Here is a 24,674-nt window from a genome sequence, read left to right as displayed (position 1 = left end):
GATCAGCATACGTCTTTTCTTTCCCCCCGCTCCCAAATGCGCAGATCTACCCCAAGGAAGCTGAGAAGGGATTGTGTAAGTGTGTGTGTGTGGGGAGGGGCAGCATGAACCACAGGAAGGAGAGCAGCAGCATCCCGCCCAGCCCACGGTGTTAGGGTGGGAGGTAACAGCCCCAGGCTGCAGCCCAGGCACCCCCCTCCTGTCCACACAGCCAACAAGGAAGGGGGCAACAGGGGCAGTGCTGGAGGAAGGCAGAGCAGCACCAGCAGCCCTTGGTGCGGCCCAGCACAGCTCTGGGACACAGAGGGCACAGAAGCAGCCCTGTGACACAGGGCACCTGCCTCGAGGGAAACATTTCCTCCCATCAGAGAGGACAAGGAGGGGTGACCAGGAGGCTCCTCCCAAGGGGAAAGGCCCAGGTAAGCAGGGGCAGCAGGCACCTACAGCAGCAGTGGGTCACCTCCTCCCAGGGGCTGGGTAAATGAGCAACCAAGAGGACGCAGCGGGGATGGGGTGGGCATGACAGGAGTGCCTCAGAGTGGCTGAGTCAGAACAAGACAAAACTGCTTCACTCCATTAACCTCTGCCCCAGCCCTCCTCCCCCCCCCCAGGCCTACATTCTCCCACACTGATGCCTCTGGCTTTCCCCAGCTACAGCATAGCAAGTTTTTATTCCAGTCAAGGCTTCAGCAAAGAATTGATGTTGCACAATATACATCTGACACCTTCATACCCCCAACCCACACATTTGGTCCTGTCCCCCTTCACCCAGGGAGCTTCCACCCATGAGTTGTGCTTGGTCCCTGGGACACTGCAACAAGCAGGACATTCCTTTGAGCTAACGGGCCCATGGCACAACCACCGCAGCATGACTGAAACATCAGTTTCTCAGGGTACAAAACCGAGTGCTCTTCACTGAAAAGACTGATGACACATTCTTGGGTTGCAGCCCAGGGCAGGAAACACCCTCCAGAGACTGCTCCAGGGAAAGAGATGAAAAGCCAAGCATGTGCAGACTCTGTCACTACAGGACAAGACATCTCTAGCCTTAAAAGCTGCTCCAGCCTGAGCGGAGCAGCGCTGAAGTGGAATCCTCACATCTTCTCACCAGACCAGTCCTGTACACTAGTTAGCTAAAGACATTATATTACTGTGCTTGCATTATTGGTGTGCAAAAAGTCTTGGACAGTCCCCCAGATTTCCCCCCCCCTTACTTCCCTGCAGTCAACTCCGCCAATGGCAAGGGAACAGTTTGGAAAAGGACAGGGTGTGCCTTGCCACCACCAAGAGCCGGGTGGCAGCCGTGGCATCACATCAGGTACCACGCTGCAGCTCCTGCTGCCACAGCAACGCAAGCCGCGAGGATCAGCTGCACCAGGGGCTGCTTTGCCAAGGCCACGGCAGCGTGGTAGGGACAGCCGGGTGCTGCCTTGCCTGCCAGAACACAGAAAGCATCGTTAGTGCTGCGAGTCTTTCGCCACGTTCATGCAGCTGCTCCCTCACTGCCCACAACCCACCTAGTTTGTCTGCATAGTAAGGGCATTTGCGTAGGTCTCCTTTTCCATCGTGGACTGGAAGGCCTCCTTCTTGGGCTTCTTCTGTCAGCGACTTGCCGATCTTGTCCAGCTCATCAAATACCTGTGCGTGGGCATAGTGAGCACACAAAGTGAGCAGAGCCGGGCAGCTTTCATCCAGACCCACGGGATGATCTGGAGAACAAGCAGGAGCTGCTTCTGCCTCCCTCCACCCAGACCCCAAATGCAGCATTTGGTACTCATTTCAGAGCGCCTTGCAGGCAGATGTGTGGTGACGTCTGGGATGCGCCACAGCTCAGAAGGCGCAGCCCATACCAGAAGCTGTTAAATCCAGCAGTGAGACGCAGCATCACACCGCTGTTTGCCCTCTAGCCTGCCACAAGGCAGAGTTCTCCCCTCCCTGCTGCCAGAGCTTCTGCAAGGATCCCAACAAAGGAGCCTGCCACGTCCTGCCGCCCTTCTGACCAGCTTAAACCACAGTGACCTGCTATGGGCACAGATGAAAGCTTGCATCCAGTAACTGAGACTATGCTCATCCCCCAGCGCAGCTCAGTCACGTTTTATGACAGGCAAACACGGAGGGAAGTAACGAGGGGCCACAAGCTTACAGACATGTCTGGCCACTCAGCAACGTGCGGCATCTCTAGGTGAGACGTGGGATGGGTAAGGTGCAATGCACTCAAATTGATTGAGGCTGCCTCAAAGTGAGAGCTTTGCTCCCACTGCTGCTTCAAAGGCACACAGCCCGTGGCAATCTTATGGCAAAGTTATCTCAGTTTAGCCTCTAGGGCTCAGCTGTGGTGCTGGTGTGTGGGAGGAATTCCTGCCTGATATCAGCCATGTCTCCAGAAACTAGCGGAAGAGCTATTCAACCTAGAATCCCACACAGCAAAGGCAGAACCCCCCCCACACACACACCAGAGCCCCGCCATCTGGCCTCTGACCCAAACCACTATGCCCAGGTGAGCAGCGGACTGAATTAACCCAGGCCTAAAAGCTGGTCCAGAGCTGGAAGTAGCAGCACCTACATCTATAGGGGCTCAAGGGATGCAGTACCTGCATGTTAAATCTGAAGGCTCTGTTGGCCTCTTCCACGATCCGTTCCTTACAGCTCTTGTCCAAGTCCAGTGCATTCAGCCTTGCTCTGTACAACTGCTTAAACTGCTGCGCATTGGAAATGTTTTCAAACACGTAGAATTGGATCCCTTCATCAGTACTGGGCAACTTCAGGGCCCTCTGGGCTACCTTCTTCAGCACCTGGCCACCTGAGAGGTCCCCCATGTAGCGCGTGTAAGCATGAGCCACTAGCAGCTCAGGCTCATGCTGCCCCACGTGGTGGATTCTGTCCACATAGTGCTGCGTTGCCTCTGAGCACTGTATCTTCTCTTTCCAGTCTTCTCCATAGAAATACTTCATGTCTTTGATCAATGCCTCTTTCCGGTGAAGCTCTAGAGGGAAATACAGAGGAGCAAAGACTGGGTTGTCCTTATTGCGATCCATTTCCTCTTCCAGAGCAGAGTATGTGAAGTAAAGTGCCACAGTAGCCAGCTACGGACAAAGCACAGCGGATGTGAGAGGCCATTCACTTGAGAGGCACATGACACTTTGTGGCTGCCCCACCCCTGCACGGAGTTGGGGTACACGAGGAGAAAACCCCCCGGCTCAACACAAAACCTGCCTGGAGAGCCCGTACCAGGCACGTGTCACTTGAAGAATCTTCTCTACCGGTGTTCCTAACAGCGTTGCCTACAGAGCAGGAGCTAAGAATTAGCCTAATGTTGCCAGCTGCAGGCTCTGGGCCTCCTGTCACCTTGCTGGCAAGGCACAGGGACTGAGCTCATCCTGAAGATACAACCAGCACCAACAGCCTCGTGCTAGAGAATACCGAGTGTGCCAAGACCTTCAGGATCAGACAGTGCTACTTGTACCCCAAATCCCACCCCTTCTGTTCAGAAGAAAAAGGAATTTGATCTGAAGTCAAGCTTTAGCTTTGACTAAGACAGAGACTAGCTTTGCCTCCAGAGGCCAAAATCAGTGCCGTAAACCCACCCAGACTTCACTCCTGAGCAGCTCACACCACCAGCGTCTGTGTGGCAGCTGCACCTGCCCCAAGCTGCCCGCAGACACGTGGCCAGACACCCAGCACTTCCACCCAAGTTGTTCTGGGCCAGCACGCTCCAGCCTGCATCAGTCGTCGGGTACGTCAAAGAGCTCCTCTGCCAAGGAGCACAGCCGCACTCACCTTGAAGAGCTCCTTCTTGATCCGTCCTTTCAGGAAGTCTTTGACAAACTGAGTGTTCTCCGCACGGTCGTGGGATTCCTTAGTCCCATCCTTCAGCAACTCTGAAAGGTCGGTGGGGCTGCAGGCAAGCAGGGAGAGCTCCTTTCACTCCACCTCCAGGTACAGCAAGCAGCTTGTCCCTGCCGCGTTTGGAGGGAGCCTCCACCCCCCGCCAGCCATCCTGGGGGTCCCTCAGCCCACCCCAGGCTGCAACTGGCACCACCTGGAGGAGGTGACAGCGGCAGCAGCCAGGCTCCCACGGGCCAGCCAGACTTGTCAGTGCGAGAGGCCTGATCCTTACCGGAGGCTCCGACCCAGGATGCCGAAGCAATTGCCAAGAATCCCCAGGTGTTGCACTGTTACTTTTCCTTCTCACCCCCGTGAGCCCCAGCAACACTAAAAAAGGAGACCTTGAGCATATCAAGGGCAACTACCAGGGCAGGCTAAAGAGCTCAGTAGTATCCCTCCTTGGTCTCTGCAGATGAACACACAGGCAAGACCTCAGCTTTTCTAACTGGGGCATCAGTGGTATTATATTAGTTGCTGAAGAAGGAATGAGAGCCCAGCAACAAAACAGGGCAGGAACATCCTTCAAAAGCTTACTTACCCTGAATTACACTGGTTTTGCAGGTTTTCACAGGCTCTCCTTCTAGAAGTGTATCAGCTTAGATTACAGCCACTGCACTACCTGAAGTTTGGTACAGTTCTCAACACCTACGCTCACAAAATTATGCCACAGTGCATCTTGTACATGCTACCTGTAGCAAAGCAGTCATAAAAACTGTGTATGTTAGCTGTAAGAGAGGCTTTGAACACTCCACACTCATGCATCCAACAGGCTAGAGAAGGCCTGGACACAACAGGAGCGCCTGGAGGCATAACAGGCTCAGGTTCGTGAGAAGTTAGTCCGAGAGAAGCAAACCCATCCATTCAGGTATCCTGGGAGCCACCCTACTCACCCTTCTCATTTTCATACCTTAAGTTTTTGCTTTTAAAACAGAACTCATGGAGTGCATTGAGCACAACTGCATCACATCTGCTAGCAGGCAGCTACTAATTGCACAGAGGGACAACCAAACAGTTCTGTGTACCGCTGAATGAAGTAACATACACGTATGTTCTGCAGAACATCACCTTACAGAAGCAGCCCCAATCTCTGTAGGAATAACGCAACTACTTATTTCCCTTCGCTGTAGGGCAGCCTCAGTCCCAGCTGGACTTGCTTCCAGCTCAGCTTACTCAGGCTGCTCCACATCCACTTTTCAGAGCAATCCTGCAGATACTGAAAAGGCTGGAGAAGAGCATAACTGAGTAAGGAGGCTGACACTGTGCCTGCATCTGTCTTTTAAACGAACCTCCAGGAACAGACCGTTGCCTAGACCAGTGGGTGTTCTGCAAAGACAAGAGATGCAGCTCACTGGAGCAGAGTTCACCTCTAGAGTCATCTTTCAAAATAAGAAGCTGCTATCACATGAGGCAGTCCAGCAAGCCATGAAAGGCCAGTTCACCTTGGCAAGGAAGGCACAAACAAGACTGCTAAACGGCCAAAGCACTTCTGAAGTTTGAGTAAAGCCTAAAAAAACCCATGCTTGCTGACAGCTTGTTGATCATTCCTTCCCATCCCTTCCACCCTTTCACTACACTGTTGAATAAACAGACTTTACTGCACATGCATTTGATTAATCACCTATTCTAGTCCCTCACTCCCTCTCAGACGCGGAGAAATACCACTCCTTTACCTGGCAGCTCTCCCGCCTTGCCCAAGACCCTGTCTGTGCCATGTTGCAAGACAGGGCCAGCACCACTCACCTGACGTTGTCATCTTCCATTTCCTCATAGCGTAAGCTTTCCCCTTCGTCTCCCCCTTCCGAGCTCTCCACAAGGGACGGCATTGCTGGTCTGTGTTGGGGATTAGGCACTCTGAAAGGCAGAGTTAGAGCGGGATGTTAGAGGGAAGCTGCCTTAGTGGAAGGGATATGTAGGAAGTGTCGAGCAGCCTAGCAGGGAGTCCTGCAGCTGCACCACACACAGGGCAGCAAGGAGCAGCCACCGGCCCTTTCCGCTGCACACCAGGACACTTTCAAGAGAACAGCCTTGCTCGTTCAGTTCAGCTCCTCCAAACCTCAACGCTAACAGCCAGCCGACAAAACCTTGCTCTCAGAGGAGCCCCACGACACCGGGAGCAGCCTGCATCAGGTGCCACGCTTCAGGAGGGCTGCTGGCTGAAGGCTACCCGAGACCTCCACGTCAGCAACCTGCACCGAACTCGTGAGCAAGCTGCTTTCCGCTGCTGCTACCGAACATCTCATCCGAGGCTGGAGTTGGAGCAGGGTAATTGGATGGGGAAGCACCTCTCCTCCGTAAGCTACCTGGAAGTTCGGAAGATGAACAACCACCTCAGCTGCCCGGCAGTACGGAAGCACTAAGTCAGGCTCTGACGCCCCACAGCTCCTGGAAGAAACGAAAGCCTCCCTGGAAGGGCATATGAACAAGTCCCAACGCAGGGGCAGACCCCGCTGCTCTGCCTTCCCCAGGCTGTTCTCCACAAAGCATCAGAGCAGCTACTATTGAGCACAGTGAGCTGCAGACAGTGTTCCTGCTACCACTCAGACGCTCCTCTCCCACCGAACAGGGTTTACTCCAAACCCCAGAAGCAACTGCAATCTCCCCCCCCCCATTTTGGGAAGAGAAAAGCCTCCGCGGACGTAGCAGGCTGCACGAGAAGCACCCAGAAGCAGCAGCAGGTGTCTACCTGGCTTAACCCAGCTGAACACCCCGGCTACGCCACAAATCCAGCCACCTCATTTAGAAAATGGAGCTGTAATCAGTGCTGTGCTGATTACACCACCGAGTTCCAGGCAGCCTTGCCAGATGAGGCAGGCACTAAGCTCCCTGCTGGCTCTCCAGGAAGCCCTGGCTGCTTAGAGGGACCCCTCCTGCTCTCCCAGCTTGGCTCCCACCTCCCTGCGCAGGCTGCACCCGTGGGCTCACCACTCGGCCCCTGGCTGGAGGCCGGGGAAGAGATGAGCAGATCGACGGCTGCAGGCACGCCAAGCAAGCCCGCACAGAGCCAGAACAGGGAGATCGCCCGGTGGCTCCAAGCTAGCAAAATGCTAACACCAAGAGTGCTAGTTATAAATTAACTGCCCCAGCTTCCAGCCCTCGGGTTACAGCTACCCTTACGGCCCTGCAGAGCAGCAGGAGCTGGGTCTGAGCTCACCCCCGGGTATGGAGGAGCAGGGCCCTGCCCCAGCTCGGGGACACACCATCAGGGCAAAGCTTTTACCCATGCTGGGGCGTCCTTGTGCTCACTGCCACAGGGCCTGCCCTGGGTGGGAGCGCAGAGCAGTGCCCAACGGGTCTAACCCAGGCTGCTCCGGGACAGCAGCCAGCCGCACACAGCAGCGAGAGCCTCGGAGGTGCTCTGAGCACAGCCTCAGCAGGACCCGAGGGGATGCCCGCAGTGCTGCAGGTTGCCCCTGCCCAGGCCCAGAGAAAAGCCTGCCACGGGCACGAGTGGGCACAGGCTGCCCGCCCAGCAAGCCAGCCAGCTCCCTGCTGACAGGGGGGAACTCTTCATGGCAGCCTGGCTTTCTGCTCAGCTGACTTCAGGCCTGGCGCTGCCCAAGAAATGCAGATTCCAAACCTGAGCCAGAGGAACTGGTTCTGATTTGTCTCATCCCTCCCAGGAGCTGCAGCCCCAAGGCAGGGCGTGCTGCCTTCCCGGCCCCAGATGCAAAGCAGCAGGCACCAGGAGCCACGAAGGGCGCTTCGGCACCGCTCACCGCCTGGAGGAGGTACAAAGGCAGAAGGTGAACCCAACCCAAAGGAACACACAGACCAAACTCCAGAAATTCGGGGGCAGCAATGGTCAGAGGCTCCCAGTGGCCAGACATACACAGCACAGCTCCTGAGCTCATCTTCGACCAAGGCAAGCCTGCTAACACACCCACTAGGCAAGCCCCGCGCCCCTGAGCACACTTTGTTTAGTGGCGCTCGCCAACACCGGCGCTTTGCTCGCCAGGCTACACAGAGAGCATCTGAGGGGGCTCGGAGGCACTTGCCCAGAGCTGTCACCAGTGTTGTGGAAGCGCAACTGCTCAGCACGGTGAGCTGCTGTTCAGGTAGCACTGCCCCCCTCAGAAGAAGGCGTTAGGGCACAAGAAGTCATTTAAGGACTTTGGCACGCTCTCAGACCCACATCTCGCGTGCTGTTTTTGTTAGAGCTCGGTTCGACGTGCTCGCCTCCACAGCAAAACGTAGGGCAGGGACACCGGTCCCTTCAGCATGAGGTGAGGACAGCACACGTACAGGAAAATGAGGAAGCTTAGATCTTCCTGATACAGGCTCTAGCACAGACAGCTCCCTGATGAGCCACAAACTCAAGAGGCAAGTCAGCACCAATCAAAACCCCGTCCTCTTCCATATTAGGATCCTGAAGAGAACTTGGAGGAGGGGAAAATCAAAGCGTTATAACCCATCTCACCACAGACCGCTGTTTTTACTCAATAACAAGCAGCTGAAATTCTATGACATGGTCACTGGTCAGAGCACTGGCTTCTTGGGCCATCCCTCTCCTTCAAAGGAGGCAGTGTCCTACAGGCCGAGGGGGAGGTTTGAGCAGCTGCCTGCCTCCGCTTCAGAGGCCAGAACACGGCTTCGTTTGCTGGGAGCAGCTCTGTGCTCATCCAGCCCCTGGCTGATGTTCAGAGTAAACACATACCTCCCCAGCACCCTGCCTGGGAGAAGTCCAACAGCCACGAGACCTGGGGTAGCAGGGCAGGAGAAGTGGAAAAGTAGTTTTGGTACAGGACAACTCAGCACTCCAAGCATTTATTTTCCAATAACAGCACTAAAGCCCTCCTGGAAAATATCCCCACCTCATCTAGCCAGCACTTGCTTTTCCCCTACAGACATCTGCACAGCGAGCTTCGCACTCGAGGTGCGCGGCCGTTGTTCTCAGCGTAGGACGATGGCTAACCCCGGGATGACCCTGCCCTTTGAAGGAAGTCAAGAGACTGCACTGCAGTAGGGAACTGAGACTGGAAGTCCTGGCTTTGCTCAGGCACTCTCAGAGGTTCAATAATTCACAGAACACCCACTCAGTACAGAGTTCACAGTTGCTGTTCAACTAGCACGCGACTTGAAGGTGCTTCCCCAAACGCACACAGCTTGCATCCTGGCATTGAGGATCAGCGTCCAGCCGTGCTGTGTACTCAAGCATCTCAAAGGTGAGACGAATCCTACAACTCCAGGCCTAGCAGCTTGAAGCCATCACCAAGGTAACCTGGCAATTATATCAGAAGAGCGTCTCAACTCCTTCTCCCTCTAGGGAGGTACTTGGCTGGTGGAGGCAGAGACCCACAGCATAAGTCACTACATTTCCTGACCCCACCTGAGTTTCAGACTCTGCCTGGACACAGCCAGTACGTCAAGCCCTAGGCGCTCCCAGCAGTGCCCAAGCAAACACGGCTTCTGCCCCCCTCCAGCTGCAGCCCAGCACCTCAGCGAGCTCATCGTGGAGGGAAGCTCCTGGTGAGCTCTCAGACCGTTGCGCTCGCCCAGGTGGGTGCTTCAGGGAGCAGCCCCCGCAGCAGGCGGCCCGTCAGCGCTTTACCTTCTCGTGTGGGCCGGGGGAGCAGCGCAGGGGGCAGCTCGGTCAGCCGGGGGGAGGCAGGGCGCGGCGGGACAAGCACCCAGGTACCGAGGGGCACCGGCCCCGCGGGCACGCAGCTGGACGTGCCGGGACCGCCGGCACCGGGCCGTTACGGCCCCACGCGGAACGCAGCCGCGCACGGGCGCCGAGAGGCCGGAGCAGTGCGGCCGCTCCGCCCGACGGGGGGCAGCGGGAGGCCCCGAGGCCTCGGTCCTCCCAGCCCCGCTGCGGACCGGGCCAGCCCCAGCCGGCCGAGCTCCGGAACGGCCCCGGGATGTGACGGGAGCCCGGCGGGGCCGAGCCCGAGCGCCTCGGCCTGGTGGCGGCGGGCCCCGGGCCCAGCACCGGCGGCGAGCCCCGGCCGGGCCCCCCCCAGCCCCCGCCGTTACCTCAGGGGCGGCCCCGGCCCCGCCGCGTTGCCATGGGGACGGCGCCGCGCACGCGCACCACTCACCGCCCGCCGCCGCCGCCGTTCTCGCGCTGCCCCGCGGCGCTGACGCGACTCCCGGCCCGGCCGCCCGGCGTTTATATGCGGGACGGCGGCGGCGCGGCCAATCACCGGCCCCTGACGGCACGCTCGGGGCCGCCGATTGGAGAAGGGGGCTGCCACGTCAAAAACTAGGGGGCTCTCGGGCCCGCCCCGCCGTGGCCAGCGCAGGAGGCCCCTCCCCGGCCGCGCAGGCGCAGTGGGGGCTCCCGAAGGGCGGGCGGCCCCCGGCCGTGAGGGGGCGCTGAGCCCCCGGGGGAGGCGGCGGGGCCGGGCGCGGGCGGCGGGAGAAAAACGGGGTCAGCGGCGGTGTGGTGAAGGCTTTATTGGCGAGTCTTTTTGTTTACCTCGTCAGAGGTTTGCAGGCTCTAGGATGGTCCGTTTACTTCCCTCTGTAAGTTCTCCAAAGGCACGGTATCTCCCCTCCTCTAAAACACACCACAGAATATTCCAGGCTGCCCCAACGCCTCTCCTCAGCGCCACCCCTCTGACCACCACCTCCTCCCGCCACGGCATCACACCTCCAGGTCAGCTCTCTGCACACGCTCTCCCTTTCTTCCACCCCTACTTTTTAGGGCCTCCTGAAGAACCTCCTTTCCATTCTCCTAAAAAGAAATTGCTTTCACTCTCCGTAAGCGGGGCAATCGACAGAGCGAAGGGAGAGCGACGCCGGGCTTTGCTCCCCGGGGATGTCACAGGGCACCAGACCTGACTGCACCCCACTCTCACCCCTCCTGGGGCTCCCCGGCCCTGTGGATCTGCTGGTGCCGGAGGAGCGCAGAGCTCACGGTGAAGCCCTTCCCGCAGTCAGCACAGGCGTAGGGCCGCTCCCCGGTGTGGGTGCGCCGGTGCTGGATGAGGTGGGCACTCTGCCGAAAGCTGTCCCCGCAGTCCGCGCAGGCATAGGGCCTCTCTCCTGTGTGGACCCTGTGGTGGCGGAGCAGGGCTGATCTCCACAGGAAGCTCTTCCCGCACTCGGTGCACTCGAAGGGGCGCTCCCCAGTGTGGAAGCGGCGGTGCTGGATGAGGTGGGAGCTCACCGTGAAGCTCTTCCCGCACTCGGTGCACCCGTAGGGGCGCTCGCCCAGGTGGAACCGCCGGTGCTGGATGAGGGCAGAACTCACCGTGAAGCTCTTCCCGCACTCGGAGCACTCGTAGGGCTTCTCCCCAGTGTGGACGCGCTGGTGCTTCATCAGCTCGGAGCTCTGGCTGAAGCTCTTCCCGCACTCTGCGCACTCGTAGGGTTTCTCCCCAGTGTGGACCCGCTGGTGTCGCGTCAGGGCTGAGCTCACGCTGAAGCTCTTCCCGCAGTCACTGCACTTGTAGGGTTTCTCCCCGGTGTGCACTCGCTGGTGCTGGACGAGCTGCGAATTCCCAGAGAAGCTCTTCCCGCACTCGGCACACTTGTAGGGCTTCTCCCCGGTGTGGGTTATCTGGTGCCGGATCAGCTTGGAGCTCATGCTGAAGCTCTTCCCGCACTCGGTGCACTCGTAGGGCCTCTCCCCGGTGTGGATCCTCTGGTGCTGGATGAGGTGCGATCGCTGCCGGAAGCTCTCCCCGCAGTCGGAGCAGGTGAAGGGTTTCTCTCCAGTGTGGATTCTCCGATGCTGGACGAGGTTGGAGCTCACCCGGAAGCTCTTCCCACAGTCCCCACATATCGTCAGTCTCCCCGCAGCAGGATTTCTCTGCTGGATGATATCAGGCAGCCTCCTGAAACTTTTTCCACGCAGCATCACTCGACTTTGACTCCTCCCCAGGGGAGGTCTCTGAACCCTTTCTGACCTGTGGGGGGGAACTTGGTCATGTGCAATACTCTGGGAACTCTTCTCCTTGGATAGTCCTGACAGTAAGCCCTTGGGCTTCCCTGGCCCAGGAATGCCCTGGTGGGGATCCTCCTCTTTCTTGCTCGAAATCCCTTCCTCAGCTGCAAGAAAATGAGAATCAAGAAGAGTCACAAGCAAGAAAGGAAGCATTGGACACGGGAAATCAAAAGGGGACAAATTCTAAAAACTCAACGGATTGACTTGAAGGTTAAAATTTTCTGGTATTTCCCTCCAACCTACTGGGTGGATTTTGCAGTGCTCACAGGAACAAACCCTGAAAATAGCCCTGCATGCTCTGCAGTAACTTGACTCTACTGAAATTATATGCACATCACAGGTAAAAGTTTAGTGCTCAAATGGGAGAAGATTGCTGCTATTCTGGGATATTATATCTGAAAACGCTATTAAAAGTTGAACTGGAAGTCAGAGAAGGGTCATAAAGAACTACCTTGTTCAGCAGAACATTACTTTCATTACAAAGGATGCAATCTCTGCTCTTACTTGTGCTGCTGGTAATGCAGAGAGAGCAAACGCACGAAGAAGACATTGGCCCTAAGGCATGAAACACGCCCATCGCCTGCAGCATGGCTTATGCCAATCTTAGAGCAGCAGCAAAGTAACTTTCTGTTTCCAACAGTGCAGAACAAATCCACTGTCAAAGCCACTGTTGGTAGAACACAGTCTGAGCACATCGAAGATCCAGCACAGTTGATTCCAGATTATGAACTGCGGAAAGCTGATAAACATGGAAGATGAAGGTAGTGCAAGTCAGAGGAAGTAACGCCAGCTGAAGTTATGAACGCCTTCTGGGACACAGGCAAAAGCCTTCCCTCTTGTTCACACTGTCTTGCAGAAGTGTTAATGATACCAATATATGCTACACAGACCCAGGTCACTTGAAAGCCTTCGAGGACAAGGTGCTTGTATAGATTTCTAGGGCATTTACAGAGAGCAGTGACTCCTTCCACTGCTGAAATCTGGTTTGATGAGCACCTTAACAGGCTCAAAAACCTGTAACCCCAACTGTGCTGTGGGCCTTGCTGCCAGCGGAGGAACAGCTCTTAGCAGGCTTCTGCACTCAATTGGCAAGACAGGAGCAGTGAGCACGCACCCTTCTGCTGTCAGGGAAGGGTAAACGGACATCAGAGGGAAGTACGTGGGATGTCGAAATGGCAACACCTATCTCTGAAGAGAGGTGTCACATCCAAATTTAAGACAGGTTAATCATGCAAACAGATTTCCATGGCATCTCTTTACATGGACTTCCCAATATAAAGGCTGTCTTGCTGTTGACTATATGTAGACCCAAAACATGGAACAGGCTGAAGTCTAAAGCCACAGACATGGAGACCTCCAGATTTTTTTCTCCCCCACAGTGACATAGATTTGACCGCTACCATCTGATTCTGTGAAAACTCTTGTGAAATAAACTGGTAACATATCGGTCCTGTGGGACAGACCTACGAACCACAGGCGCTTCCTGTGGTCTGGTAGAGCTGCGATAAGGAACTGCATGCCTTGGAAGGCGAGAGTCACTACTGAACCGTAAGTATGCAATAAAGGAAGGACTTCGAGCCTACAATTTCTAACCAGACCAACATATACACATATTTAATCTTCCTCTTTGTAGTCAGTGCAAGAAAGCATCGCAACATGATTTCACAGCAAACTCCTGAGATACCTTTCATGGCAATTTGGCATGGTAGTTAGTCCAGTTTTTCCCTCAAAGTTTTCGTTAAAATCATCCTTTGAGAGCAACAGGAACTGGAATTTTGCTCTTCACCATGAAGGTATTTCCATTTGCCTGCAGGTACATCCATCCAGGCCTGCAGGACTAGCGTAAGATGATACCCAAACACAGGTTGACATTTCTGTCAGGCCAGCATGAAGCTCTTGACCGGTACCTCAGACTTACCGAGTAGATGATGGAGCTAGTGAAGCTGCTGTGCTGCTGTTGTGGCACAGAGAGATATTCTTCACCTACCCTAAATTTGGTATTTACACAGAATTTTGTTTCTTTATGCAGAACTTGAAGAAGTCTTCAAAGCACATAAGAATCAAGTCTTCTATGGTGTTCTGTACTTTTTGGGGAAATTCACAAATTTTAAGCTTCATGTTACATTGTTTACTGCCATGGTTCCAGCTCTCCACTATGAAACTTCTACAACCATTTTTGTTACTTCTGATGTACCAGGAATCTTAATTGGTATCCAGGAAAAGCTGTCTGTATAGGGTTTAATTGAAATCTTGGTGACTGTAATTTTCTGAAAGTATTTTAAGTGGAAGAATGGTAGAGTGTGCTGGGGAGGTGTCGCCCGTATGCTCATTCCCTTCCCTGGCATCTACTTCTGGCCAGTCCTGAAATCCCTGAGACATGGCTCTGAGCCGTTCAGACCTTTGGTCCAACTCAGCAGCGCTGCTCACATGGCCTCACAACACAGCTGGACTCTTTTAACTGTTGTACCTCACTGTCAGGACTGGAAGGTGGCTGATGTGATGCCAGAGAAAAGGCTCGAGGGGAGCTGCAGGGACCAGGGAGCCCGACAGACATTCCAAGCAAATGAACAGAAACTGGAATATAAGAATTACTGACAGATGATCAAAGAGGGCATACTGGGGAAGAGCTGGCATGGCCTTTGGAAAAAGTAGTCTCATCTCACAAACCACTTAGAGTTCTTCAGAGATAACACCAGTGTTAGCAAAAGGGAGATCAGGCATCCAAAAACATTCCTGAATGACATTTTTGCTTCACCAAAACTGACGAAGAAACTAAATTGCCATGGAAAAAGTGACCCAAAAGAAGGTACTAATGGAGCAAAGGGGGAAGTGGAGACGTCTGCTGATGAGTCTGTGTTATCCAGGGTTAAGGAAACAAAGGATGACTGTAAAGATCAGCTGTGGCGGAGCCTTGTGATAGTGACCAGTTAGGTGGCAGGGGAACAACAGGGGACATTCACTGCAGGTAAACAAAGAACTGCAGGGGAGGAAAGCCTCTATACCTTGCATTTATACGAGGATGAGCCTAGGGTGTTCTTGGTATCATTCAGGAATAGCATCTTGGCACTAGAACACATTGATGAAAACCACAGCTGCTGGGCATGCAAAACAGCTAACCAAATATTAGCAACTGTTGGGAAAAGAATAGAGGGGAAAAATAGAGTGTCATTCTTCCCTGCTTCTCTGAATCCACAGTAAGTCCACATCCTGATTACTTGCAAGGGGGAGGATGGATCCCCCACCTTACAAAAGCTCTAATAGCACTGAGAAAAATACATTGAAAAAAGAATGATCAAAGGCATGGCACAGCTTCTGTACTGGAGATGACTCATCTGTCCGTTCTGCTTGCAAAAGCTACAGTTGATAGGGGATATAACAGATGTCTGTGAAAGCACAAGTGGCCTGAGGAGTGGGTAGGGATCCATTCTGCCCCATTTGCTCTGAAAAAAGAGTTACTGGCATCAAATGAACTACTAGAAGGCGGCTTCAAAGCAAACCAAAGGAGGTAGCTAACTAAGCTGTGGAATTCCTTCCTGTAAGCTGTCATGGGTGCTAAAAATGCAAATAAATCCAGAAGGCAACAAAATACAAAGCGGGCTATGAGATACCAAGACATCTAGTTCAGGAGCTTGTGAAGACGCAGGCTGCTGAGGCCTGAGAAGGCACATGGACACAGCACCGCCTGCTTGCTCTTGCCTGTGTCCGGTGACAGCCGTTGTCGGGGCAGACAACGCTCGACAGACCATGGTGTGACCCAGTACGACCACTGCTGCACGTTCTGGCAGGATCCGGGGGGGTGCCAGAGCCGTTTTCCCCGGCGGCAGGCTCCCAGCCGGTCGCACCGGCCCCTTACCTGGACGGCTGCCATTCGGAGCTGCCTTCCCTTCGACCGCGCGCAGGCGGGAGGCCCGCAGCTCTTCCTCCCGGTCCGCGTGGGAGATCATGGCCGGCTCCGCTCCGGGGGGTCCTGCTCGGGGAGAAGAGGGGGGGCCGTCAGCCCGCCTCTGCCCTTTCTCGGGGCGCTCCGACGGGGAGGGGGGCCCACAACAACCCCCCGAGGAGCCCCCCCGCCCCGGGCAGCCCCAGCTCCCCGCACCCCGCGGCCCCCCACCGCAGCCCCGGCCCCGCACGGCGGCGGCTCCCCGCAGCCGCTGTGTGCGGGGAGCACGTGATGGCGACGGCCAATGGCGGGCGGCGCCCTCGCCTCTGAGGGAGGCGGAAAATGGCGGGCGGCGGCCCGCGGCCCTCCTGAGGCCCGGTGCCGGCCGGCGGCGGGAGGAGGCGGCCGCTGAAGCCAGCTCCTGGCGGCGCGGAGGAGGCCCCCGGGCTGTGCCGGGCGGCCCCGGTGGGCGTTCGCCTCCTCCTTGCCCCCGGTCAGCTGCAATAGAAGGAGAATCCCGAGCAGAACGGCTGGTGGGGACAGCACCACAATGCGCACCTCGGTGTCAGAAAGGCCCGCTTCTGTTACAGCATGGCTCTACAACACTAGTAGGGGTGCTGGTTCCCCTGACTTTTGGCTTTAATAATGCATTTTATAAGATCTTTTAAAAAAAAACTTCAGGCATTGCCCAATAAGGAACCTACTTTCGTTCATTACTTAAATAGCATGGATATCTGCCTTAGTCAGAAGCACTGCTAATATATGTAATTGCCCAGAGAGCTCAAATGAGAGAAAATTAATGTGTTACAGAGAGCTTCATCCTGCTGACGTGCCCCAGCGGGGCACAGCCAGGCCTCCCTCAGCACCCCATGGGCAGGGTGCAGCGGTGCTGCGTGGACGATCCACCAAAGCCCCCAGGAACCCAAACAGCTCGGAGCTGCCGAGGGCTCCGCAAGCAGGAAAGCTCCTGGCAAACACAAAAGCCTGCTCTGCTCCTCAAAGTCTGACCTGAGCTTACTGGTAAGAAGTGTCAGGCACAGGAGATGTTGAGAGTCTAGCACAACTGCTCCAGAGGGGCCAACCAGCCACAGAAGCAACAAAGAAACCAAATTAATAACTGCAAGCTGATGGTAGGCCCCTGGCTGTCAGAGAGCAAGTGTGCAGCCCTGCCTAGGTACTGCATAGGAGATGGGAAAGATGCACTCTGGGTCAACCCTGCTATTTTTGTGAGACACTGACTGGCTATGGACACACAAGCAAGCTCCATCTTCTTTCCTGCTCATCTCCAGAAGGGGATAAGACATTGGCAAGTCAGATTTTTACCTCTCTGACCGGCATTTCCCCAGAAGTCTGATGTGCTTTACCTGCACAGGGGCCACTTGGCAACTCCTCCTCTTCAGAGCCCTTGAGATTGGTGACCAGCTGCCCATCTTCTTGTTCCATGCAAGAGATAATACCTGACTTAGCAATGGGCATCCTCTCCTTAGGAGAGGAGAAATGAGTTATTTGCTCCAAAGATAACTCCATAACACTAAGCGCTGTCATGTGTTTGCAGGGGGAGTGCATCAGAGGGGAAATCCCTGCCTGGGAAGACACATCCCTTGGGAACTGTCCTTGCCCACAGTAGAAAATTGAGACAAATCACATGTGATAGGTGGGTGGGAGGGAGACGTGTGCAGGTGGCTTGGCTTTGGTCTCTTCCGACCTCCAGACTGGCAGAGATGAGCGTCTGCCAGAAAATGGAGGCAGGTGCTACAATACAGTGGCTGGGCTGGGCTCCAGGGACCCAAGGAGCTGACCCACAGGTAGCTAACAGCTATTCTGCCAAAACACTTGCTAAGTGTGAAGGCAATGCTTCGCACATCTGATAGCAATCGCTTTGGCATGGCTGAGACACATCTGGTTCCCAGCTTTCCTCACCTCAGAGTTTGAAGAGTGCCAGAAGCCAGCAGGGCTCTCCCAGGACACCCAGCCCACACATCTCCGTAGAACAAAGCTGTGCTGTTTTCCTCCAGCCAAGGACAACCTCTTTCAATGAAAGGAAAAGGTGTGCAAGTCAAACTTCCATCGCAGTATCCCCAGTCCCACAGACGGCCTCTGTTTTAAACCCTCCTGGACTTAGATTTCACCTCCTCCTGGCTCCAGCATCACCACAATGGTGTGCACACAGTGAAAAATCACTCCCACTGGGAGACATTAGCTGCAGCAGAAGCTGTTTGAGGTATGTTGCTCATATGCCTCTGGTTCTCTGTCCCCATTTCTCTGGAGCTTGTGCTTACTGTGATTTTGTGCCACAAGGCACACTGCTTCTCAAGTGAGCAGCGAGTCCAAGGAGGTGCAGGGCTCCTGTATGCTGCACTTGGGAGAAAACATATCCACACTCTTTGCACACCCCACGTGGAGGACATATGGCTGACAAACCTGAGCTCTGAGTACAGCACACAGCTCCCTGCCCAGCAGCTGACAAGACAGATGCTTCAGAGAAAGCAAAGAAAGAACACAACACACTTGAATAAGTAATACCAGCACAGAGCAGGGCGCTAAGGTGAAATCCTTCCTCCTCCTGGGCTCATGGTGCTGCGGTGACTCTGCCATCCAGCCTGTGCTGAAGGGACATTCAGGTGACTTCGCGCTCTGGCCTCCCACAAACGTCAGAGCATGAAAGCCTGTGCAGCTCCCAGCAGGTGCTGCTGGAGCTGGTTGTTCCTGCGGGGAAGGCAGGCACTGGGCACTGCAGGAGCTCACTGGCTTCAGGCCGAGGCTGCCTGGGCAGGAGGCAGCACCAGCAGCACCGGCTTTGGGCAGAGCACATCACTGTCTGTTCTCTCACGCCAGATGAGCAGCCGCCACACAAACAGGATGGCCAGTCACTTGACACTGAACAAGGGACTTTACTGCCCAGAAAAGCAGTCTGTTTGCCTCTCACGGCACAACGAGAGAGCCCTGGCATATGGCCGGGCACCGGTGAAAGAGCACAAAAACAAGGATGATTTTAGCCAGCTTCATGTCTGTCATTCCCTTTGTGCTGCCATGTTTCTAAAACTGGATGTTGTTATTTAGCCCTACACCCCTGTAACCTCAACAGCTCTACGATGTGAGATGAACATTTTATGTTCATAAAACTGGGAGACTGGCAGGAAAATGAGTCACACTGCCAATTCTGGGAGCTGTCTCTGGGGTTGCCAGCAGACACAAATGTGCTGCAGCCCCTTCCAGCCCAGGCTGTCCTATGGGCTGCTGGTACTTCCAAAGTCAGGCCATTCCTCTCTCCTCTTGGCTTCACTTGCTCAATCCCCTTCAAGCACCTCTCTAACGTGCTGCCATGCCACTGTGCCAAACACTACCATCTTTCACCCTTCTCTGCACCAACACCCAGGAAAGTAAATGGTATAAAAGAGCATTTCTGGGAAGGTTTCTGTCAGGTGAACAGCAAACGCCCACCCCAGGCTGAAACACAGACACCTTGTTGCAGAATTTCAATGAAGACAAACAAACATTGAGACATGACAATAACCAAGGAGGTAACCAACTCCTTCTGAGAAGAAAGTGCCAGAAGGCAGCAAAGCAGAGCTCTGGGAATTTGTACTCGGGCTCAGTGTCCTGCTGGCAGATCAGGGCCCACCAGGTGTGCTGCATCAGGTAGCTGGACAGTCCTAGGTCACAAGAGTGGAGATGTGGCCTTCGCTGTTGTATAGAGCAATGGGAAAGGGGGAAGTGGGCTTGTGCTGAGCTTAGGCAAGGAGTGAGTCAATGTCCCATACTGCTGTGAATGTATCCCCCAGTTTAAGCTTACTGGGTGACTGCATGGGCACTAGAGCAGCTGGCCAGCCAGAGACAAGAGACCTGGGCAGAGAAATACCGCACGTACCTCCGAAACCCCGTTCTGGGGGACAGCAGCTGAATCACAGAGACATCTTTGCTGAAGGCTGTGTCGTCTCTCCCAGGCACTTTGGTGTTTCATTAAACAGCAAGCAGCTTATATGCAATGTCTCTGAAAGAAATGTTATACAGGAATGATTTAAAGCATTAGCAAAAAGCAAATGAGTACATTTGAAATGTATTTCCCAAACAGATCTAGTCCTCTAAAAGAACTGCAGGAAGGATTGCTGTCATATTTATCCCCATGAAATCTAAACGCTAGCACTGTAAACATAATATTTGTAGTCTGTTGGCCCAGTACTAAGGGAAAATACAGCAGTCACTACTGTATGCTTTATAGTACTCTCATGTTTTGTGGTTAAATTGACTTCTGCATAGGTCTTGGCCATGGTGATGGATTATATCCAATGAAGAAATGTCATTAACAGACAGGGTGACTTCTAAGGTAAGAGGACAGACCCGTGTCTGTATAAGGAAACAGCGCTCTTATCATATGCAAGGTTATTACAAACACATCTGCCGCACAGCTTTTCAGAATAAACCTTTTGAGACTATTTTTTTAGGCAGGAAATGTGACAATAAACAAAACAACACAGCTACAAAACAGTATCCATAAATCAATGACACACATCTTTTGACTGCCACAGTGAATTTAGAAGCTGTGCTTTCCAAAGCTCATTCAGAGTTAACGTGGTACATCTTGGTAAGACAGAAGGTTTCAGCAACGCCAGTAATGTATCTGCTCCTTTTTTAACTTAAAAAACAATTAAAACCTTAATTGAAAAGGTGTTTTTTTCTGTAGCCTTGGAAGTGTTAAAACAAATAGAAGTATCAATATATTTTTTTAGATGCCACTACACAGTCGGAAATAAAAAATGATGACAATGGATTTTCCAAGGCAGAATATGAGTCTGCATCGTGAAGGTAAGAAACACAGAATTACATACAAATCAGACTGGCAACATATGATCGTTGGCAGATGGCAACGCCAATGTTAGCTTGGGGAGGCACTCTTTGCTTGCGGATTAATGGAGCAGGCGAATGAATAATTGCTTTCAGAAAATTTGCAGTAAAATGTCAGATATGTCCTTGTGTTCTTAAAGGCTGTAAAAGATTTTAAATCCTTTATCTGTCATCTGAGAAAAATTTTAGAATTACAAGAGACATTTTGTCAGCTTCATAAATAAGAAAGCATCATAGGTTATGTCCAAACCCTGACAGTGCAGATGTGATATTTAAAATTATCTTTTTACATTAGACAAAGACTGCCCAGTTGCAAGTTTTATGGATGACAAAAACAAGAGGATGGAGACACTTTCAGTGACTAAAATTCAGACTTTTTTCACAGCATGCTAAACAGTATTTTATGACAAAATGCTCTTATACTTGAACAATTGTAATTTATATGCACCAAAATGTGACCCTGCCTTTGCCAAAGTTTAAGATGTAACAAAGAATTGATTAAAAAATCTTTGATCATAAATGTAAGTCTTACTTTAAAAGCAGAGCAAAAAAGCTGGGACTGGATCTTATTTATTTTCCCATATTAAGACTGACAAGTATGGCTGAAGCTTTTTCTGAGCATGAAGCGTGTGCTTGAGAGAAACACACGGTACGCTGAGGGAAACATTTCCTGGAATGCCACTTAAAGGCAAGCCTTGGCCATCTAACGAAGTTGTCTCATAGCAGCTCTTGCACAAGAAAGTGGGGGAGAGAAGTGCTGTGACTGCCAGGGAAGAAAGCTACCCCAAGTTCCTGAAAATTCACCAGACATGACAGGTTTTGCTAGGAAGTCCCCACGCCATTACACATGCTGCTGCGACACTTGAGGGAGGAGGTTCATAAGCCCTCGGTCATGAACAAGTTACCTGTTTCCCCTTCACCAGCAGCCCTCCCTCCAAGGCCAGAGCAGACCCTTCCCCGCAGCCGTCCTGGCAGACTCCAGCACCTTCCCCTGCCCTCCCCGTAGCCTCCCTTACCTTTGGGCCGCGCGTCCCTGAAGAACGGGGCAGCTCGTCGCTCTCCAGGTCACCAACGCACCGCTCATCAGCCACTGCCAGGTGGCCTCTCCCATTCCACCTCTCTTTGCTGCAGGGCACCCGCCACAACTCCTCTTCCTCCAGGTTTCTGCTCAGGTTCCGGGCAGTACAGCCGCAGACTGTGGAGCTCCTCCTGCTCTCAACCAGACCCAACACCGCTGCCTAGAACGACCCGACCCCCAAGTCCCTCATAAGACATTACTTATAGCTTAGCATTGTTACCTTACAAATTGTTTATTGTATGTAAATCAAATAAATCCAAGGTTGTACTGTATCAAATAATAATAATAATAAAAAAAAATATTTTCCAAATATATAAATACGTCTAGAAATTAGGCTTTCTTTTGAAGTGTTGTGTCCAGTTTGCCGAGTGAGACTCTTTGCAGACTCAGAGCTGCCAGAACAGAGAAAAGTCAGATGATCTAAAAGTAAATAAATACAAGATGGCAATTTGGGGTCTAAGACTTCTCCAGGTGTCCCAGACAGTTTACAACCAAAGATCAGTCCAGTTTGAAAATGAGAAAGATCAAGGAAGTGGGTTTAGATCAGACTATAAGAAGTGCTTAAGAAACCCACTGGCCACTATAACACTGTCTTTTTAAAAACATCTCTGTCAAGGGCATAGTCAAGCTACAATACCAAGGTAAAACAATGCTTTGGAAATGGAGCAGATGATATCGTTAGCACAGATCCCAGCACGCAAGTGAACATACACAGCTGAACGTTCAACAGTTTTCACATGACATCTGGTGTCAGAGGGCACTCTGGGGAGCCATCACAAATAGACTAGCAAAACACCTCCACTGTTCTGCAGCCACTTCTGGAACACGGATTTATGAGTTTTACCAGAGACCACAAATTGAATCAAGGACAGAAGAGAGGCACACAATGCTCCTCCCTGCCTTAACAATCAGCAGGAAAATCATATGGTGAAAAAAAGAAGACTGAAGTCACTGGGGTCTTACTACTCAAGTGCTTTACACAGAGGAAAGGGGACTGGCTGGGATGGGTTATTCTACTCAATACTGGAACTTGAAGGGTGAAGTAGGCCATAGCCCAAGGCCAGGGCAAAGACCTTGGCAAGAGTCACTGGAGGAAGCACCTGCTTCCAGAAGCACCAAGAGGAAGAAAGGTTGGGGACCTAAAACCTACTAGAAAAATGGAAAGACAAGAAAATGTACAGGAGGAAAATCGTGGGATAGAAAGAGGCTCCTGAAAGAGGAGTTTGTGCAACTCGGAGGAAGGCTGGGAAGAAAAGCTCAGCTCAGATCCATTCTGCAGCATGTCATCTGGGCAGCGGGCCACAAGGAGGAGCAGTGCACCCACTGATCACACCATCACTGACAGCACCAGCCTGCAATAGGGTTTCCACCTTACGAAGAAGGCCTCCATGTACAGAATTTTCAGGATGGAGGAGTGGGCTCTGTTCAGTATCGTTTCCTCCGTCTTTTGTTCCCCTTTCCTTTCTGCTCCTTCTCTTTCCGTGCTCCAGCTGTGGTAAAGGTGATGCAGTGAGCATCCAAAAAGTCCAGCAGCTTTGCCTTGGCAATCTTAATGCCGTTCAGTTTCAGCTCTGCATGCAGCACAGCCAGCTCAATCGGCTCATAGAAGAGAATCCTGCGGTACAGGGCTGGGTTTGAACGGATGTAGCACCTCACTGCCTCCAGCTTTTCTTCTTCCCGAGCTGCTGCCTGAGATGCTGGAACCTCTTCTTCTTCTTCTTCTTCAGATGCAAATGCACAGGCCTCAAATTCTTTCGCAAAAGAACTGAAATCAAGATCAAATAGACCAGAAATCAAAGAAAGAACAAGTCATCAAGGACAGGACCAGAGCTCCCCAAGTACCTGGTGGCCAGCCCTTGAGACTACCTTCTGTAGGATCATAGACCAACACCAGCACCCACAAAGTGAGCGAAGAAGAACACGGCATGTGTTCTGCAAACTCCCCCATCCCGGCCATGCCAGCTCTGGTCCTGCTCAGCCAGCCCCAAAGGTGTCTGGTGTTCCTTGCTCCTGATCCACAGCACCTACTGCGGCCATACTGTGGCAGCCTGTGCTGAGGCGTGCTGTGCTCTCCTTTCCCTACTCTAGCTGCAGTCTCTCAGTCAGCGCTTTGAGTGCTCTTTGTGGTAACTTGCAGAGTCGTTCTGACCAGGCATGACAGACGTGGGCCTTTCCCGTGTGCAGTCTCAGCCACAAACACTTTCAACCTCTGAGAATAGCCCATTGGGAATTAAACTAAAAAACACATCTGTTTCTTTCATAGGACTGTGATGACCTTCAAATAACAAACCCAAGGAGGCAGCAAGGCCCCTTTCAGGCCACATCGACACTCACCTCTGCCGTGTTCCTAGCTCATCTCTGTCCTGCACCATTGTTTTGTTTAGCATTTTGTTTCCCTACCTCTGTGAACCAAAAGAGATGTCGCTGCTGTCCCCTGAAGAAGTTGTAGACTTCTGAGATGTTGACAGCATCAGGTCTTCACCATCATCTGCCAGAGACCATCCCCCAGGAGATACAGCTGACCTGGTCTGCTCTTTGGCTCCTTCTGGGTGATGTGTCATTTCAGTTCCCTGCTTGGGGGCTGCACAGCCTTTTTCAGGGGGTCCAACAAGGTCACCACCAGCCCTTCCCACAGTGGGCACTGAAGAAGCCGTAGCAACCTGCTTCCTTTTGCTCGCAGCCCTCGAGGCTTTGGGACGCTTTCCACCTGTGGTCTGTGCTGCCTTTGACTGCCTACAGCGTTTGGCTGGGGACTTCTGTGGGGGAGGCTGGGAGGATGGGATTTCGTCTTCAAAGTCAGAGTCCACATCCCGGTGAGTATACTGGAATATCTCCTTCAGCTTCAACACCATCTGGCGCTTTGGGAGAGGACGAACTCCAAATCTGAAAGAGAAAGGTGGGAGCTTAGGCTAAGATAAATCACAGAATCACAGAATAATGCTGCAGCCTTCCACTGTCACAGCTTAGGAAGGTGCTCACACCAGGAATTCCAGGGGTTCACTGGAGGAGTGTGATATGACCTCAAAAAACAGTGACTGGAGTTTCACCAAGGCTTCCCTTTCAGTCCAGGAGCTTTCTTTCACACTACCTGTCAG

General features: G+C 53.1%; 2 protein-coding genes across 21 annotated transcripts in view; both read right to left on the bottom strand.

The window, feature by feature from the left end:
• Positions 1 to 652: 652 nt before the first annotated feature.
• Positions 653 to 24,674, bottom strand: part of HMOX2 (heme oxygenase 2) — a 53,203-nt gene continuing 29,181 nt past the window's right edge. The window contains exons 1-7 of one of the 12 annotated variants that reach the window (XM_080556282.1): positions 15,876 to 15,950; positions 15,633 to 15,746; positions 5,626 to 5,736; positions 3,778 to 3,895; positions 2,592 to 3,083; positions 1,518 to 1,638; positions 653 to 1,434 (exon numbers count right to left, since the gene is read on the bottom strand). In XM_080556282.1, coding sequence (XP_080412408.1) covers positions 1,310 to 1,434; positions 1,518 to 1,638; positions 2,592 to 3,083; positions 3,778 to 3,895; positions 5,626 to 5,708 — 939 coding nt within the window. In that variant the 5' untranslated portion in view covers positions 5,709 to 5,736; positions 15,633 to 15,746; positions 15,876 to 15,950 and the 3' untranslated portion in view covers positions 653 to 1,309. Of the gene's footprint in view, positions 1,435 to 1,517; positions 1,639 to 2,591; positions 3,084 to 3,777; positions 3,896 to 5,625; positions 5,737 to 9,433; positions 10,079 to 10,264; positions 11,884 to 15,632; positions 15,747 to 15,875; positions 16,182 to 17,023; positions 17,142 to 17,579; positions 18,262 to 19,527; positions 19,666 to 21,517; positions 21,655 to 24,674 lie in introns of those variants that run through there. The other 11 variants (XM_080556290.1, XM_080556281.1, XM_080556291.1 and 8 more) reach the window with 11 other exon arrangements.
• Positions 21,796 to 24,674, bottom strand: part of SLX4 (SLX4 structure-specific endonuclease subunit) — a 32,227-nt gene continuing 29,348 nt past the window's right edge. For all 9 annotated transcript variants that reach the window (XM_080556269.1, XM_080556268.1, XM_080556266.1 and 6 more), the window contains 2 exons: positions 23,980 to 24,462; positions 21,796 to 23,344 (listed from right to left, as the gene is read on the bottom strand). In XM_080556269.1, the coding sequence (XP_080412395.1) occupies positions 23,005 to 23,344; positions 23,980 to 24,462 (823 nt within the window). In that variant the 3' untranslated portion in view covers positions 21,796 to 23,004. The remainder of the gene's footprint in view (positions 23,345 to 23,979; positions 24,463 to 24,674) is intronic.

This window comes from Anser brachyrhynchus, assembly GCF_964034855.1.
Source record: "Anser brachyrhynchus genome assembly, chromosome: 15".
Taxonomy (NCBI): Eukaryota; Metazoa; Chordata; class Aves; order Anseriformes; family Anatidae; genus Anser; species Anser brachyrhynchus.
This window is presented reverse-complemented; position numbering and strand designations above follow the sequence as displayed.